General features: G+C 49.4%; 1 protein-coding gene across 8 annotated transcripts in view; it reads left to right on the top strand.

Annotated features, from left to right (window-relative positions):
- The window catches only part of MYLK (myosin light chain kinase), a 280,078-nt gene that overhangs the window by 251,935 nt on the left and 9,510 nt on the right, over nucleotides 1-18,633 (top strand). For all 8 annotated transcript variants that reach the window (XM_042232316.2, XM_060418652.1, XM_042232315.2 and 5 more), the window contains 4 exons: nucleotides 3,740-3,957; nucleotides 5,541-5,664; nucleotides 13,335-13,487; nucleotides 15,922-16,045. In XM_042232316.2, the coding sequence (XP_042088250.1) occupies nucleotides 3,740-3,957; nucleotides 5,541-5,664; nucleotides 13,335-13,487; nucleotides 15,922-16,045 (619 nt within the window). The remainder of the gene's footprint in view (nucleotides 1-3,739; nucleotides 3,958-5,540; nucleotides 5,665-13,334; nucleotides 13,488-15,921; nucleotides 16,046-18,633) is intronic.

The following is an 18,633-nucleotide window of genomic DNA, read 5'->3' as shown; positions in this document are numbered from 1 at the left end:
TTGTGACCATTTTAACACACAACTGAATGTGTGGAAATCCTGCATTTCAGGAAGCCCGGGGGCAGCTTCTATGACTGTTGAGCCATGATTCTGTAATTATGAAATCCTTCCAGTGAAGAGCAGTATTTGATGAGACTCCCTTTTTAAATTCTGCAGTTCTGTGCAACTTTCACACAGATTCAAAGAAAATCCTCATTCGCCACTTGGAATCAGTTTTCAACCCCCAATTCAAACTTCCCTCCACACTTCTAGGGAAGATTCAGCCCGAGGGCATGGCCTCAGTCATCCTGCCCCCACAACAGCCCTGTGGGCTGCTGCTCTTCACATTTATTGTAGAGCAGGTTGCTTGGTCCAGGCAGTGTGGGCATGTGGGGACATGTGAAGAAATGTCTCATCTTTAGAAGTTAAACCTTGAGCAAGTTCATGAGAAGGTGCAGGAGGGGGTAGGAGGCAGCCCAGCCTGGGTGAGGCCGGGCAGCAGCACCAGTGGGCAGAATACCATACTTAGCTTGGAATTGGGACTTGGCAAGCTGGATGGAAAATGTTGGGAGAAAACACAAGAAGGCTTCATCTGGTCTGGCTTTCATCCCTCCGCCCCACGCCTCCCCCATGGACAGGAGTGAGTCTTCCATGCACAGACAGCAGATGATTCTCCTGCACTTGGAGTGAGGAGCTTGCCCCTTGATAGGAGCTCGACTGAAGTTGAAGGAGCAGACTGATGCTCCACCTGTCCTTCCCGTCCAGCCTGGATAGACCTGGCATTGACAGGAAAAGGTTGGCTTTCAGCAGTGCGATTTGCTCTTCTCCTTGCTTGACGGAGAAACAGATTCAGAGAAGGACAGTCCCTGGTGATACAGAAAGATGGAACTGTATTCCAGGGTGCCGGCTTTCAGATCAGCTGCCTCATATACACTGAGAAATCAGAGTTAAAGTGCCTTCAGCCTTTCTGACCTTTGCTTACAGGACAAGCCATTATTGTAGCAGTGTTTCTGTTACAAGGGTTCCTTCAGACTCCTCTTCAGGGAGTCAGGGATGGTCGTTGTGGGACATTCCAAGTGGTGGAAGGACCCTGAGCACCCAAGCAGACGCAGCTTGGGCTGAGTCATCCATTGCCCATCTTACCTTTGTGCTACCATTGGCAACACTGATCAAAGGAGAAGCAGCTGGCTGCCGTGACACGAGGACGGGGTCAGGGTGGGGAGCCCCATAGAGTGGCATCCTTCTGGCTGCCAGCGGGGGCTGGCCATTATCTACAGTTGGGGGATAAATACAGTCCCTTGGGATAAGGCGGGTATTCGTTAGTTCATTCACTGTCACTCTCACTGTTTATCTATTAAGTATACATTTCCTTGGCCCAGTCTTGGCCTGTGGCTTTATCCCATTGCTGTGGATGGTAGCTTCTTTCCATCCACAGTCTTGAGCATTTGGAAGATAAACCTATAGAGAAGCAATAATCCTATTTGTGTAAGCCCTACCATCCTTGAAAATGAACCACAGGAACAGTTTTCAAAATACATTATTAAATAGATTTGAATTGGTGTGAATCTATATGCACCTCTGTTGAATAGACTACCTCTAGAAGTGCAGCAGTAACCATCTCCATGGCTCAGATTTCTACCACTCATTGCCACAGACATTCCCAAGGACGCTACCAAAAAAAAAAAAAAAAATGGTTGCTTGCTTTTTCAGAATATTTAAAACCAAACATTTTGGGATACCTTGTCTGTGCCAGATATTGCCAGGTATAAACAGGGGTCTAGAGATGAACCAGACTTTTTCCAGACGTATTCACAAACAACATTAAAAAGCAGACAACATTAAATGCAGACTTGATGCAAAAAGCTCAGAGATGAGACTATGGGAAGCCACAGAAGGAATGATCATGTGATGAAATCAAGAGCAGTTTCTCAGGGGATGTGAATTGCAGCTGGTCTCCCAGGGGTAGTAATTGAGTAAACCAGTATTTCTCAAACTTATCTGATGGTAAGAATGACCTGGGGTACTCACTGAAAATATGGATCGCAGACCCTGCCAAGATTTTCTAAATCAAAATCTCCAGGAGAGAAGCTTTGGAGTCTGTATTTCAACTAGAGCCTCCTCTGCAACTGGTTGTTTTAAAATAATAATCATATTATTGAGCACTTACTATATGCCAGGCACTTTTCTAAACACTTTACCTGAATTAATTCACTCCGTCTTCACAGAAATCCTGTGAGGTGGCGCTGTTTTTACCGACACCTTGCAGATAGAAACGGGCTCAGAGATGTTAAGAACAGCCTGAAAGCTAGGAACCTACGAAGGGAAATTAGTTTGATTTAGAGCCTGGGTGGAGAGCGTTAGAAATGAAGGGTTTGAGGACAGAGGCGCCACCTCCTGGCTGCTCAAGGACCTCCTTTTCAGTTGGTTCTAAAGTGTTGTTTGTAGCGCCCCCCAGTGTCCACTGGAACAAACCGACCTTTACCAGTTTAGAAGTGAAAGTCTGTCCTGTGGTGATGGAAGCCTGCAACGGCTTCATGGGCCCCATTGTGCATCTCTGTCTGTCTCTCCCTCAAGGGTCAGTAACAAGATCTGTTTGACCCGTTTCAGGTTGTCAAATGATAATTAGCATGTTCTGAGCACCCACTTCATGTCAGGCATGTTTTCCTGCAGTTCCTTCATTCCTAACTACTATGGTGTAGGGACAGGTGAGAAAACCGGGGCTCAGGAGGGGTAAGTAACGTGCCTGCTGTCACACAAAGTCAGGGTTCAAGCCAGCTCTTGCTCATCCTTATGATGACTTCCCTTAGAAGAGGGAAGGCCCTTGGAAGAGGACAGGCCTAGAAAGAAGCCCACTCAGCCTTGTTCAGCTGATGCATCTGTAGGCCATTGTGGAAAAGAGCATACTGGTGTCTGGATGCTACATAAGTTACCAAGGAGAGCTTTAAACTTTCTGAGCAAGGAAGGCTGGGAGAGAGGCCCCGTGCATTCCCACTGAAGGGAAACATGTTGGCTGGCTGTAGCCTCTGGGCCAGTCCTTAGCAAAAGGTGCCCACTGCAGGCCCCAGAACCACCATGGCCAGGATCCAAAGTCTATCCAGGCAGGAAGGATGTACTACACTCCCAGCCTGAGCCAGGAAGCCGAGACAAGTTAGTTTTGGCTGGAGGAGTAAACTGATGCTATAGGCCTAGCCAGAGGAAGCAAATTGGTCACAACTGCAAGTATTAATATAGTGAGTTACAGCCAATGAATTTTAGAAAATGTGCTGAAGCTCCTAATTATTGGAGATATTTTTCTGTTTCTGGCTTTGTGAAGCCACTGCTTATGGAGACTGCAAGTATTTTAAGCTTCAGTTCTTTATGGCTGAAAGACATGGCTAGAGAACAGGATGGTCCCTCACATCTACAGTTATCTGGGGGAGCCAGGCTACCTGGCAGTTACCCTTCCTGCTCAGGAGAGTGTTGTGGATCTCTCAGCTCATGACCACCTCTGAAATTGTCCAGCCTACATGTTTTCTTGAATCCCCCCAGGCTTAGTAAGCACAGGCAGGGTCCCCCCAGCAGGAAACCAGGAGGCCTGTGTCCTCCTCACACAGTGGAAGACTGAGACCCACATAATGGGGCAGTGGCCTAGAGCTCAGAAAGCTGCAGAAGACGCCCAGCACTCCCACCCCTGGGCACTCCTGCCCTCGACCCCTCCCCCAGCCTGCCCTGGGCCAGTCGCCCTGCTCCTATGGTCTGAGTGCCTGCTCTATGCCCACAGTGTGTCTGGGGGCGAGTTGTTCGAGCGCATCATTGATGAGGACTTCGAGCTGACGGAGCGGGAGTGCATCAAGTACATGAAGCAGATCTCGGAGGGGGTGGAGTACATCCACAAGCAGGGCATCGTCCACCTGGACCTCAAGCCCGAGAACATCATGTGTGTCAACAAGACAGGCACCAGGATCAAGCTCATCGACTTCGGTCTGGCCAGGAGGTTGGGTAAGGCTGAGCCGCCTCTCCTGTTGTCCCAACGCACCACGGCAGTGGCTGTTTGTGTTCCATTCCGTGGGTACTAAGGGGGGTGCACCAGATTGGAGATCAGAGACCCTGGAGACTGCCCCTCCCACGTACTAGCTGTGGGAACTTACATCTCAAATTATCTGTAAAATGGGATAATAATGGTACTCACCTCATAGAATTGTTAAGGGAATCAAGTGAGCTAATACATTAGAATGGTAAGAGCAGTGCCTCAGGCATAGTAAGCGCTGGCTAGTGAAAGTCCTGTCAGACTCTTTGTGACCCCGTAGACTATACAGGGCATACAGTTGTACAGACTATACAATTCTCCAGGCAAGAATACTGGAGTGGGTAGCCTTTCCCTTCTCCAGCGGATCTTCCCAACCCAGGGATCAAACCCAGGTCTCCTGCATTGCAGGCAGATTCTTTACAAGCTGAGCCACAAGGGAAGCCCAGGAATACTGGAGTGGGTAGCCTATCCCTTCTCCAGTGGATCTTCCTGACCCGGGAATCAGACGGGGGCCTCTTGCATTGCAGGCAGATTCTTTACCAGCTGAGCTATGAGGGACGCCTGAGTACTTACAGGTGTCAGCTATTTGTTTTATTATGAAGATTATTTTCACTCTGGCGCCTTCATCAGCAGAACATTCTGGTGACGGTGCATCCTGCTGTTCAGTCTCCAGAGCACTTTCACATCCTTTCCTTCATTTGATTCTCACAGCAACCCTGTGAGGTAGGCAGGGCCGATTTGTGAGCCTCAGTTAATAGACCAGGAAGCTGAGGTCCACGTCACTTTGCCCAGCAAGTCCCACCGCCAGCTGCAGTGGAATCAGGCCCTGGGTCTAGGCCAGGGTCCTCTGAAGCATCTCTGCTGTTCCTGCACTTACAGGAGGCAGGGCGTGACAGGGCAAGGCAGATGGGGACTTAGAATCATTTTGGTGGGTGATGGTCCTGAGGCACCACCTAGGGGTTATGGCTTTTCCTGACTAACCTCCCAGCAGCTCCTGGGAGGAGAGATGTGACACTGCACGTGGAGAGGTGGTGTGAGGAGAAGGGGCGCGCGGCTCAGGAGTCAGTCTGCTGGGTTAGGTCCTGACCACCATTAACTGGGTGGGCGAATCAGTCTCTGGGCCTCCCTTTCCTCCTTAGGAAATGGGGGTCATGCTCCTTCTTAGGCAAGAGTATGAAATAGGAAAGTCCTCATAAAGCAGGCAGCGGAGCACTAACGACAGAGTGCACGGTAGAGGTTATTGTCAAGCACAGGTCACAGCCCCTGCACCGGGAAGCTCATGGGAGAGACAGACGCACAGAAGATCATTCCGTCTGGGGCTGTCACGGGCTCTCCCCACTCCCCCAGCCTCACCCTGGACATTTGAGTTGCGCGTGCAGTTTGTCCGTTTTACTGGTGTGTGCACTTTTTCTGTGAGGAGACCGTTGTCTCTGTGCCGTTTTGCAAGGGGAGAGCTGCTGAAGGCCAGCCTGACTTGTGTCCCTCCTGGCATCCACTCACCTCGGGTTGGCTTAGGGATGTTCCAGTGATTGATCGCTCTCCATCCTGGTTGCAGAGAATGCAGGGTCTCTGAAGGTCCTCTTTGGCACCCCGGAGTTCGTCGCACCCGAAGTGATCAACTACGAGCCCATTGGCTATGCCACGGACATGTGGAGCATCGGGGTCATCTGCTATATCCTGTGAGTCCTGGGCCACACGAGGGAGGGCCCCAGGCTGCCCTGATGTTGGAGGGTCCAGGGCAGGGCCTGATGGGGAGCCCACCCAGAGTCAAGAGGGCCACATGCCCCCAAGCCCCTCCTCACTGCCCTGCCTCGCTCCTGTGCTCCTGGTGACGTCCACAGCCTGTGTCACACTTGCGTGGGAGGGTCTAGCTCCACGCACTGAGGTACCCATTCTGGGCCCGTCCTCATCCCTAAGGCTGGCCAGCCTGGGGCCTTTGGTCAGGAGAGCAGGAATACGGCTGGTGCTGTGTAATTTACCTTTGCATGTGTTTTGGGGTCTGTAGAGAAGCGGAGAGTGAGCCTAGGTGCACATCTCCTGTGCGTGTCACCCTCATCCTCAGGGGACCGCACCCCATCCTCATGGCAGCAGGACACCACTGCCAGCCTCATCTCTGGGCTCAGTATATGGACTGGTTTGATGATAGAGCTTTTAGTGGGGCCAACAGACAATAGAAAGCTGCTGTATAGTAATTAGAGGTGGGAAGTTAGGTGGAAAATAGGGAGTCGTTCATTGGCAAATGCTGCAGAAAAGCAAGGAGGCCAGTGATTCAGACCAGGTCTGCACAGACGGTAATCTGCGTGAATCCCCTGGGCCTCTCCTTAGATCACAGGTTCTGATTCAGAAGTTCTGGGGACCCAAGAACCCACATTTCTGACAGGCTACAGGTATCTGATGGTGCCGGTCTGAGCTCTACACTTTGAGCACCAGACCGTAGAGCACCCCCTCTTGCTGGAATCTGGCTGATTCAGTTTCTGAAGTCCCAGGCTGCAAGCAGGCGTTAACCTCAATGGAAACCTGAGCTTTGCGGCCTTGCACAGTTATGGGCTGGTTTCCCTGAAACTGCAGCTGTGCCTGTAGTCATTTTGAAAAAAAACTTCCGTCATTAAAGCAAAAGGACAAATTAAACCTTCTCATAGAAAACCTGAAGGAGACCTCTACAGGTACTTTCTTAGATCCCCGGGTCTTTGGACCCCATTGTAAGAAATGGCTTTAGGTGATTCTGTTGCACAGCCAGGTTTAGGAACTGCAGTTACCAATGCTTTAGCAGAAGTGCAGTGGTTTTTTTGGTGCAGTGAGGCGTTTACAAGTGCTCAGGAGTCTGACTCTCCTTGTGGCGTGTTAGGATGACTTCACTCCACTGAACCTGTGTCACGGGTCTTGGAGCCCAGAGAGTCATGTTCTTCCCTGCTCGGGGTCACTCCCACAGCACAGCCTCCCCCTACGGCAGCAGAGGAGAAACTGTGGCCAGGAGTGCCTCTCCAGGAGAAAGAGAGCTGAGGAACAATGAAAACGACACCAGACTCTACGGTTCTGGCCCCTTGGTAAACACAGAGAGCCAGGCAGCCAGGGCTGTGCCAGGCTGCTCTCGCTGGGTCTTTCCCTGGGAGAGATGCCTGACTCTTGAGAGAGCCTTTTGTCGGCTGCCTGTGGCCTGGCTCGGCCCCTGGGTCCCCTGCAGCCATCAAGGAGACTCATCTTGCTGTTTCCATCGGTTTTCCCACTGGTATCGGATCTGGACCATCAGTTTGGTCCTTGGGACAAACCTGGGAATCAACAGGGCAGGGATTTGATCATTATTTGACATTGAGTTCATGGGGCCCACGGAAGCCCACATGGCCACCCACTTCCATAGTCCTAGAGGGTGGCCAGCTGTCCCAGTTTATCATCACTGCCAGGTTTCCCAGGATATGGGGCTTTCAGTGCTGAAGTGAGGACCATCCTGGGCAAACTAGGAAGACTGGTCTTCATGGAGGTCAGGGCCAGAGCAGTGACTAGATGCTCAGTGAACGTGCTGAGTGAAGACAGCTATACCCAGACCCAGCAACCACCCGCTTGCAGCCCTCCCAGTACCCTGGCTCCAGTCACCCAATCAGGGGTAGCCTGATCCCCATTCTAACATCATGCACCATGATCACCTGTTCTTGAACTCTGCATACATGAAATCACACAGAAAGGTGTATTTGGCTTCTCCTGCCCTCCCTTGTTTGCGAGCCCCATTCGTATCATGCTATGAGGCTGTGATTGGCCCTTCCCAACGCTGTGCTGCTCTCTGAACCTCCTCCAATTTCCTTATCAATTCTATGCTAATGGGCTGTTGACTAGATTCCAGTTCAGGGCATTGTGAGTATCCGGTGCATGTGCTTTAGTAAATGCCTTTATGCATTTCTGTTGGATCTAGAACTAGAATTACTGGGTCACAAGAGCACTTTATTTTAAAATGAAAATTCTTTGAGATTGAAGAAGTAATTTGGATATTACGTGGCATGGTTTGCTAGATTACTTTTAAAGCTGAGACTTAGAAATGGGGAAGGATTTTTTGAAATGGGGAGAAAATAATTGTGATGAATGGGGCAACAGCCTAAAGGGATCTGGATGGGGTGAGAGGAGGGTGGGGATGTGCGTGTTGAAGGAAGACAAGCAAGCAGCAGGGGAGATGACACAGGCCAGCCCTGCACAACCTCCCCATATCCTGGCTCCTGCCTCCTGCCCCAGCCGGCTTCTCTGCCCCCTGGGACTTTTCCACTGGCTCTCACTGTGGGGATTGAGGTCTGGGAGTCTCCCTCCCAAACTAGGGCTCTTCGTGGGGATGTGGTGTGAGAACAGAAGGTGGAGCCAGCCAAGTGGCTTCCTCTCAGCCCTGCTATGTGGCATTCTGGAGCTGCTGCTGGAACCACCACCCGCCCCCCCCCCACCACCACCACCACACACGCTGCCCCACCCAGGCAAGGTTCTCTGGCGGCCCTCTTGTACCTCCATCCCTCTGTTTGGAGCTTGTTTGTCTGTCTGGCAGTCCTTATCAGGGTCACCGTCCTTGTTAGTTCCAGAGGACTCCCCATCTCCTGCCTGGGGCCAGTGAGAGATGGAAAGTTGGGGGCCGGGTGAGAAGAGATGTATCACTCAGCACGTATTTGGCTAACACCTCCTAAGTGAGCAGCCATGCCTGGTAGGTTGTTCTGACTTTGCTGAAGGAATTCCTCCTCACACCTTTGGAGAGATCAGGGCAGATCCTGTCATAGCACAGGAGACCCAGCCCCACAGCCAGCCCAGGGTCCCCAGGCAGGACAGAGATGTAGCTGGCGGGGTTGTAGGGCCCCCACCCTCTCACCCCTGATTCTGAAGGGAGAGAAGAGATTTCATGAATCTGCTGAGACTTCTGCTGTTAGCAGTCCCCGTGTGGTTTCTGGCAGGAGGAGAGAGGGCTGGGCTCCCCTGGCCACACTTCAACCTTGCAGATGTTCGAAGCCTCCTTTCCCCTCCCGCCTCCTCTCCCCACTTTCCTGAGGACTTGGTGTTCCTCTGCTGCCTGTGGAGACCCGACTCTGTCCTGTTCTCACCCCTACTCCAGAACTCCTTCTCCTTCCCTCCCTCACACCTCCACTCTGCTCTTTCCTCCCTAACATCTTCCTGCTGTGCTCAGCAGCAGACCTCCCATCCCCAGCTAATTTGTGAGCATGCACCATGGTCCAAGGTTCAGCAGGCAAAGAATCCACCTGCCAGTGCAGCAGACACCAGTTTGATCCCTGGGTTGGGAAGATCTCCTGGAGAAGGAAATGGCAACCCACTCCTCTGTTCTTGCCTGGGAAAATCCCGTGGACATAGGAGCCTGGTGGGCTACAGTCCATGGGGTTGAAAAGAGTTGGACACGGCTGAGCAATTAAGCACACACACACACCACAGTCCAGAGAGCCAGGTCCATCCCATCTGGAGTGTGACTCCTCGGGACATCTTTGTGAATGGGGGGAAGTCCCAGTGCCCAAGCATCGGGTATCTGCTCAGACTCAGATTTGGATGCAGGGCTCTTCACAGGGATCCAGGAGCTCCACCCAGGGCTGCCCCTGCCCTCTTAGTCGCTGAGTCCAGACATGCTCTCTGACTCCAGCTCCTGTGACCTCCAGGCACCCCATACCCATACCAGGTCCAGAAAACACCTGCAGGTTTTGCTCTCCAGGGACCTGGGCTGTGGTTAACATGACTAAACCCTGGGTTGCTGTTTCATGGCCTACTGCACAAAACGATGCCCAGCTCTTCCTCTAGGCACCCCCTAGCCCTCTCAAATCTTCCCAGCGCACCAGAGAATGAGCATCCCAAGGCTAAAATGGGAGAAAAGACTAACCCCTTCCTAAGCTCTCAATAGTTCTGCTGGCAGATATGTGGTCCCGTTTGCTGACTGTTCACGCAGTAGGGTCATCTGCTGTTTAAAAAAATTATACAGAAAGTGTAGTTTAAGAGGCATTTTTGCCTTCTTTCTCCTGATGTCCTGTTCTGCAAGCAGAACGGGTCTCTGCATCAGATTCCCTGGTGAAGTTTGGCTGCAGTAAGAGATTAAGAATTAAAAAAATCAGAACACCCTGAAGTCATATCGCTTGTTGACTAATTAGCACAAAGATTAATATTTAACCATTAAAAATGGACATGAAGACTGTATACACTTTTGAAAGACAGTGTCAAGTGAAGAAGAAGAGGATCCAAGAACTTGCCCACATTGATTACAGTTTTGTGAAAACCAAACGAATTCATTGGTTATGTTGGGAAGGAAAAAACTTTCCTTTACCCTCTTAGATTCAGTTCTTGGGGGCTTGGAAATCAAACTGACAAAAGACAGATTAACAAAAAGAAAACAGATTTAATTATATACATATAATAAATGTTCATAAAGATGTTCATAAAGAAATGTGACTCAGGATGCATTTAAAATTTGGAGCTTATATACTACTTTAACAAAGAGTGATAAATCATATAGAAATAACTGGACAAAGGAGAAAGGGTTTGGAGCTTTTGGAGGGGCTAAATTGTGACCAGGTGAGGAGGAAATGTATATAGAGACTGTTTAGCAAGATCTGATATACAGATGAGGGTCTTTCTCTTCCTCTGATAAGAGAAGAAATGGACAAACAGACCAAATGGAAATTCATGTCACCTTAACAAAGAGACATGTATGTCCTACTTTTAGATAGAAAGAGGTGGGACAAAGAGTTAATTGACTTCAGCTCAATGCAATGTTTATGCCAAAGTTCACCTTTTGGGGTGGTGTACTCTGATTTCCTCTAGTTAAAAATTAGATAAGACTAGGAAAAGAGGTGAATCGTGTTTCTAATGATACAGTTATTATGTTTGTTGATTGGGTTGAACAACCCAACCACATATGATCGTATGCAAGTTCTAGCACTTAAAAAAAAAGTCCAAGAAAGAAGATTTAAAAATTCTGCAAAATCCCACCACCAAGAAACAGGATTACTAAAATTCCAATACTCTCTTCGTCATCATGCTCTGCATATTGTGCAAGTTTTATTTTAGAGACACATTCTCTTTATCAGGGGGAGTGCTGGGGGAGCTGGGGCGGTTGAGGAGGCAGCCAAGCCTCAAGCAGATCTCAGCTGGAGGGGCTGCCAGGAAAGAGGGTTGCCCGAGGCCAGAGGCCAGGAGGCTGTCCCTGCCTGTGAGCATCACACAGAGATTAAGCCCTATTTTTGCAGGATTGCAGTTCCTAATTAGGAAAGGAGGTTTACAGAAGGGGGCCTTTCAGCATTCCGCAGTGGGGTTGTTGGCTTTCCCGCAATCTCTTGGCACACTGCAGGACTTTCCCCTTTGTCTCAGATGGAAAATGCAGGAGGAAGGAAGGCAGAAGGAAGCACGTAGCTGAGGGGCAGGAGTCAGGCTCTATCTTAACGGGACTAGTCAAAGTCACCCCAGGGTCAGAGAGCCAGGAATGCTGGGAACCCCTAGGAATTCTAGCCCAGTTCCCTTGATGTACAAGGAGGGACTCAGAGGCCCAGAGAAGAGAAATGAGTATTACATAACTGCAGAGACTCCCCCTCTTCCCTCACTATGAGGTGATCAAGAGTGATTGTCTCCATGCCATCTCAAAATGTAAATTACTGTCTTGCTTTAAGACATTTTATGCCATCTATAAAATTCTCTTATTCAAAAGCACAAATATGTTGATTAGGGTGAGATCAGTCACTCTGAAAAGCTTTCTTCCTTTTTTTTAAATGAAGATTTTCACCAGAGGGTTCTTCTTCCCACAGCAAGATTTCCTTGCAAAAATGCAATAGGTTTTGTTTTACAAAACTTAATATTCAGGGCCAGGTGTATTTCATAAGCTGAGGCCTCTTGAATGGCAAAACAGCTCCCGAAGGGTTTGCATTATTGTTTATGATGATGGATTTGGGGCAAGGGATGTTAGTGAAGCCTTAACTGTGAAGGTTGATGGCACAATACATCTCGAGGGGCAGACAGGACTAGATACATAATTTGTGGGGTCCAGTGCAGCATTAAAAAATAGGGTGGCCTGTGCAACATTATTAATAATTTCAAAATTGTGGCAGCAGAGCATTAAACCAAGAGTGGGGCTCTTCTAAGACCCATGAGGCTAGCCCAGGATCAAGGTAGAAGGCTGGATAGTTGGGGTGGAGATGAGGTGTCCAGAGGTGAGGCTAGTAAGCCAGAAGTCTGTTCCATTTGACTTTGAGATAGTTCACCTTCTAAATTTTATTTGGCTTGAGCTATTGGTAAATGAATCATTCCTGGGATCACAGATTGATGAGGCAATGGGGGTGAACTATGTACAGAGGAGCTGTGTAATAGCTATGGTCATAGACCAAGCTTTTTATTGCAGACCAGGCCTCCTGCCAGTGCTGTAGGCTGTGGCTGACTTCATCTTTCCAGAAATGATTGTACAAAGTAGCGGTTAAAGAAGGGGCTCACTGACTGCAAAACCGTGGGCAGGTTATTTAACCCCACTTGGTGTGGCAGTTTCCTTATCTGTTAAACGAAGTGATGAGTTACCTGGGTTAAAGAGTGGTGTTAAGACTGAATCTACTTTAGCTCTCTGCCCAGTGCATGGCACATAGTCAGTGTTTGACAGACGTCTGCTGTCATGATGATGAGGACGCAGGAGAAAGCGAACAGGGAGAGGCGGTGTGGTGACCACTCCGTAGTTCAGTAGCAAGTTGTCCACCTAATGGAGGAGGAGGCTGACACACAGAAATCGGGGTCCAAGGTCACCCAGCAAACAAACAGGCCTTGGTCCCTTAGAGGGAAGCTTTCTGGTTTGGCCTAAATGCCTCAGGAGTTTTGAACTCAAGTGTAGCTGGATCCCCAGACTCACACTGCAGGCTTGAGGTTCACTCTCCCTGGAGACACCCTTGCTGAGCCCTGCGTGGGCTGGCCCTGTTCTTGGTGCAGAGGGTGAAAGGTGAGAGGGCAGGACAGTGCAGGGCAATGAGTGCTGTGTCACGTGACCAGTCCCCAGGGTGTGGGGAGGGGCCCCGGGGAGGAGGGGACTCGTCCTCCAGCATGTTAGAGAAGGTTCTGTGGGGCCACGTTCTAGCCTGTGCATCCAGGAAGAACAGACGATAGGGAGGAAGGCCCTGCTGTACTGTGTGGAAATGGTGAACTGAAGAAAACTCCTTCCACCTCAGCTTCACAGGCAGGGGGTGTCAACAGGCGGGGGGCATCCCAGAAGTACAGAGAGAGAGGCTGAGAGCATGCCCTCTTCTTTTCCGGGTGGGAGGAGAGGCGGGGGTGCTGGGGGTGCCCTCACCTCTGACCTCAGTGAGCACTCCCCTGGAGGACCCCCCTCTCTGCCGGCCTCCCCCACTCACTGCTCTCCTCTCTTATCCCCCAGGGTCAGTGGACTGTCCCCCTTCATGGGTGACAATGACAACGAAACCTTAGCCAACGTTACCTCAGCCACCTGGGACTTCGACGACGAGGCCTTTGATGAGATCTCTGATGACGCCAAGGATTTTATCAGCAACTTGCTGAAGAAGGATATGAAGTAAAGAGTTGAGCTTTTAGTCTTTTGGGGCTCCCCACACCCTGGCCTGGGGTCCAGAGACAGTGACTTCCTTTCCCTGTGGTGGGCTCTTCTGCACCCCAGCACAGGAGGGTGGGCATGGTGTGCATGAGGGCCCAGAAGGGGGTCTTCCTGGGCCCCTGCTTCCTGGGGCTGGACACTGTCCTGTCTTTAGAAGCACAGATACCTCTCTTGAAAAGCAACCCTTGACTGAGTGTTGAGGGAAAGAAGAGGCAGCTCGTGTATGAATAACAACAGCCCCTTTTATTTTCCATGTACGGCTATGGCCAGCAGCGATCCTACTAGGATTTCAGGGAAGAGATCCTATTTGTGGGGCTTGAGCATACTCCCAGCTGTTCTGGCTTGATGTTTCTTTAGTAGCTATAATATGCAGGAACTGCCTACCTGAGTACAGCCAGGTGCCTTCCACCACTGGTTGATGAGACTGCTATCCCAGCTCCATCTCTGTCCCACTAACAGTGCAGCCTGTGAGGTTCCCCAGCCCCACCTCAGAGGGCTGCACGGAGCTGCCAAGGTGGTCAGTGGATGACTATATAAAACATCTGCAGACATCAGGAGGCTGGAGTGTTCAGGCATGTAGACAGCCTAAGGCTGTGAGGAAAGGTCAGATGCCCAAAGTGCTCGTCGGTATTTCAGTGAGAGAAGCATTGGAACAGTAGAGGAGGCTAGAGCAGAGGAGGGGTCCTGCATGGGGCTGGACAGGATTCAGTGGAGTAGGGAAGTGGCTCCATCACAGCAGGAAGGTGAGCAGGGCTCTGTGTGTGCAGGGAGGACTGTCCTGGCCCAAGGAAGGGAGCGGTGGCAGTGTTAGGTGGGGACAGCTGGCTACTGGGCCCCTCATCTGTGAACAGGTGGCCAGATGACGCAAGGCCTGGTTCAAACACGGGGTGTCGCTTTTGGCAATGGGAGCAGCTCTAGGCATTTCCCCAGAAGATGGTGAAACTCACCCCTGCAACTCCACACCCCACCCCACCCCATGCCGCCCCGCCCCTCCAAGGCTGTCCCTCATCTTGCCTACTCTGGAAGAAATCCTGTTTGGGATAGGAGAGTGCAGTTGCTAAAGGAATGAGGTTAGAGTGTCTCTTAAGTGGTTCTGTCTGGTTTTCTGGTTACACACCTACCTCTTGGTCCTTTGTAGCCAGCTCTGAGCCAAACTCCTCACCAGAGGAGACAGTCCACACTCTTTGACAGTGAGGTCCTCTTAGCATTTTGCTGTCTCAGTCTTTATATCAGAAGTAGGCCTGACCCGGGGAAGATCCAGATGTTGTGAGGGGGGCGCGGTGCTGGATTTCCTTCTGGTGTGAGGGATCCCCACTTCCACGGTGCCCCAGGGAGATGGAAGCCTCCCTCCTAATGACTCTGGTCCAAGGATGGCTTCCGTCAACCAGGCTTCGTTTACACGCGGTTTGGTAAATGAGGTATTGTTCATATCACCTATCTTCTCATCTGATCTTGAGTTTATTCAGTAATGTGCTGGCTCCTCTGTGCTTGTAAAATGGACTCACCCACGAATTGATTTCATATAGATCAAGACACTAGATTCCCATAAACTCAAACTTAGCATGTCTTCAACCAGAAATCTCCATCTATCAGCACTTTCAAAAATGTTTTCTATTATAAAGAAATATATATATAGTACAAATTTTGAATATATGAAAATTAAAATAATCCATAAAGATCACTACATTTTTCTAGATTTAGCAAATTTACTTTTACTCATTTTCTATGTATGTTAGCACTTGGTGCTTTGGACTTTACTAGTCCTTCTATAATTAAGGTGATGGCCCTGAAATATGTCTAGATTCCCAGAGCTTTCAGAAAATTAAATGAATTTCAGTGCAGGTCTAAGGTTGTCATAATTCATAGGTTGAACATAAGACATACCTCTTTTGAGTTTTAATAGGCAAAAATCTGATGCTCCACCATACCATAAGACTTGAGAGTTCACTGATTCTTGAAGATTTGGACTTAAGGTTTCACTCTTCCCTCCATCAGACAAAGAGGTAGAAGGATCTGGCATCCTCAGGTCCCAGCCCTCATGTGACCAGCAGAATGACCCCACCCTGGAATATGGTGCCAGTCATTCCAAGACATCTCTGTCCTCCAGCACTTAGCCTCTCTAGACCCCAAGGGCAGGTCGTGAGACTCCAGCTGCCCATCAGTGTTTAGGCCTGCTTAACACTAACCTGTCCTGGGTCTAGTCAGTGTAACCCAGACCAAGAGAGGAAAAAGGTTAGGATCACCATGATTCTCATCACAGTGGATGGATTGGGAACAGACAGCCATGGGCTCTGCCCCATGTATCTAGGGACAGGTGACCTCCTGTTTCTGGTCTGACCAGCAGTCTCTGAGATCCCCTTCTGCTCAGAAATCCTCTGATCTCTGCCTCTATCAGAAACCGCTTGAACTGCACCCAGTGCCTTCAGCATCCATGGCTAATGAAAGACACCAAGAACATGGAGGCCAAGAAACTCTCCAAGGACCGGATGAAGAAGTACATGGCAAGAAGGAAATGGCAGGTAATGGCAGGGGTCACTTTGGACTGGTCTCTTGCCCCTCATAATTGCTTTATTCAAGCCACCCTCATTCCCAACTTGCCCTGACCTCACTCCATAAAAATGTTTACATTTATTTCTGAGATAGTCTGGGACCAAGACTGACGTTTCATGTCTTTGTGGGTAGAGATGAGCAATGTCACTTGCAGGACTATTTGGCAACCCTGGAGAATGTGATCTTGTTATAGGCAGTGTGATGGTTTTAACATTTTTTTACCATGAAGGAGGTGGGCATGCGATCTACAATGAGAGACATGGGGGGTTGTGCATTACTAGCTGCAAATCCTTAACCAAGTTACTTAACCTTGCTGTGCCTTCATTTACTCATCTATAACATGGGGATAATAGTGGTACCAAATCACAGCATCGTTGAGGATTGTATGAAATGATCATCATCTAACTTCCAGTACATTACGTGGCACATAGTAAGTGTTCACAAATGAGATCAGTAGCTGATATGTACGGAGAGCTGGCCATGTGTCAGGGAACATTCAAAGCACTTTCTATGCACATTGTCTTTTAATCCTGGGAGGCAGGTACTACTGTTATCCCCAGTTCTCAGATAAACAAGGCAGAGAAAAGTTCGGAATGTCACCCAGGATCACGGCTCGTAAGCATGGGAAAGCCAGCATTCAAACCCAGGGACTAGCTCCAGTTACACAGTCTTAACAACACACAATTTAATGACACAGATTGCTTCTGATTGTTACCAGATGGAGAAAATTATCATCCAAATCCATACAGAACTTATCATCCTCTATTTTATTTTTATTATCACTGCTAGTAGTATAAAACTCCTGGGCTACTGGAGGGTACACGGTTTCTATACTCAGTGAGTATATAGTGAAACAGAAACCTGAAAAGCAAAGAGACATAAAAGGACATAACACACAGCTAGAATTATAAACGATCACTATAGTTTTCCATACCCATATATGTGAGTGTGGACAGAGGATGGAGCCAATCACACCAGAGTTGGATGTGGTTGTCAGGAAAGGCTGCCAAGGGCAGGAGTTTGAAGTTGGCCGTGGAACATGGGTGAAACCCAGAGAGGAGGGGATAACAGCACAGACGGAGGAAAGAGCTCAGAGCTATGAGCCGGACCTCACCCTGGTCATGCCGGCCTGACGGGAGGTCTTTTAGCTGGGCATTCAGGGGACCAGGGCTTTAGACCTTGCCTTTGTGGCAGAGAAAAAGAAATCACTGTTCCAGGGGCAACTGGGACACTGGTGATTTGCCACACAGAAGGACTAAACCACAGGCATTGAAAGGCTGAGAGAAGCAGGAGAGCCAGGGGCTTCGGGAGTGTGGGTCTGAGGGCCTCCGCCCCCTGCGCATCTCAGCAGGCCCCCTGCAGCGGGAGTCAGTTCTTGGTTATCCCCTCCTGCAGCTGAGTGATCAGCTCACTTTGCTCAAGTACCTGGTGAGTGGGAATGCCGTGCTGCTTCCCTCACCTTCTGGTGCCAGTAGGATCCAGTAAAATCAGAGGAGCAAATGTCGCTTTTTAAAAATGGGGGGAGAAGCCACAGAATCAAGGGTTGGCTTTGTGAATGGTCTGTGGCCAGTAGATCTCAAGGAAACAGCAGGATTTCTGAAGCACATGGGGTGACTGGCGTGCGGGCGGGGCCGTTCTCAGAGCAGGAAATCTCACTGGGTTTTGCTTGGACGAGGCTGTGGGTGAAAGGGCAGCCTTATTACGTCAAGCTTCTGGGAGCACCCACACATTTGCTGGTGAACCAAAGCAAAAAAAGAGCCTAAACCCAAGGGATAGGCGCAGAGAAGAGATACGGAGATTCCAAAGAAAATACATGGAATTTTTCAGTCAGATGGGTCAGGAAACCATAATTTGTGGTGATATTTTAATCACTTAGGTGTTTTCTTGCTGTTTATAGTGTTATTAGCCATAAGGTTTTTTGTAAACGAGAAAGAAAATGAAGAATTCCGAGAAGGAACATTAACTTCCTGTTTTAACATAGGTAGCAGCATTTGTAAATAGCTTTTCCACAGAAACAGTGGTTAGGCTTCATAAAATTACATAGAAAAGCAGTCTACCAAATCCCATTCAACACATAATGCCCCTGAAGCTGGTAATAGTTCAGCTGCCTCTTACCATGTTGTGTTACATTTCTCCCTTAGGAAAATGTTTTCCACATTTTCAGCTCTGGATACCAAGACCTTGGCACCCCTGGAGTAGGGGTTCCCTCTTGGAGCAGCTGAGGCTCAGTGCGGTGAGGCAGAGTACAATGGAGAGGGATAGAAAGGGGTGCACCGTGATGGAGGGAGAGGGGCACGTGGCCCAGACTCCACAGCTGCCTGAGGAGCAGTTCCTAGTTACCATCTGGGTGTGGTTTTCATAAACGGGGTGGGTAGTAACGTGGGAACAAATCCTAACAAGCAAGGCAATAGATAGATGACTAATCATATTACTGATCTTAGAATGAAGTTATTCTGAAAGAGAGTTGGGTTGGTTTTTGTTTTTTAATTTATATCAAAAGAACGATGAAAAGACATGGTGAGTAGCAGCATTGAGGGTGGGCAAGTTGAGCAGGACA

This window comes from Ovis aries, chromosome 1, assembly GCF_016772045.2.
Source record: "Ovis aries strain OAR_USU_Benz2616 breed Rambouillet chromosome 1, ARS-UI_Ramb_v3.0, whole genome shotgun sequence".
Taxonomy (NCBI): domain Eukaryota; kingdom Metazoa; phylum Chordata; class Mammalia; order Artiodactyla; family Bovidae; genus Ovis; species Ovis aries.
This window is presented reverse-complemented; position numbering and strand designations above follow the sequence as displayed.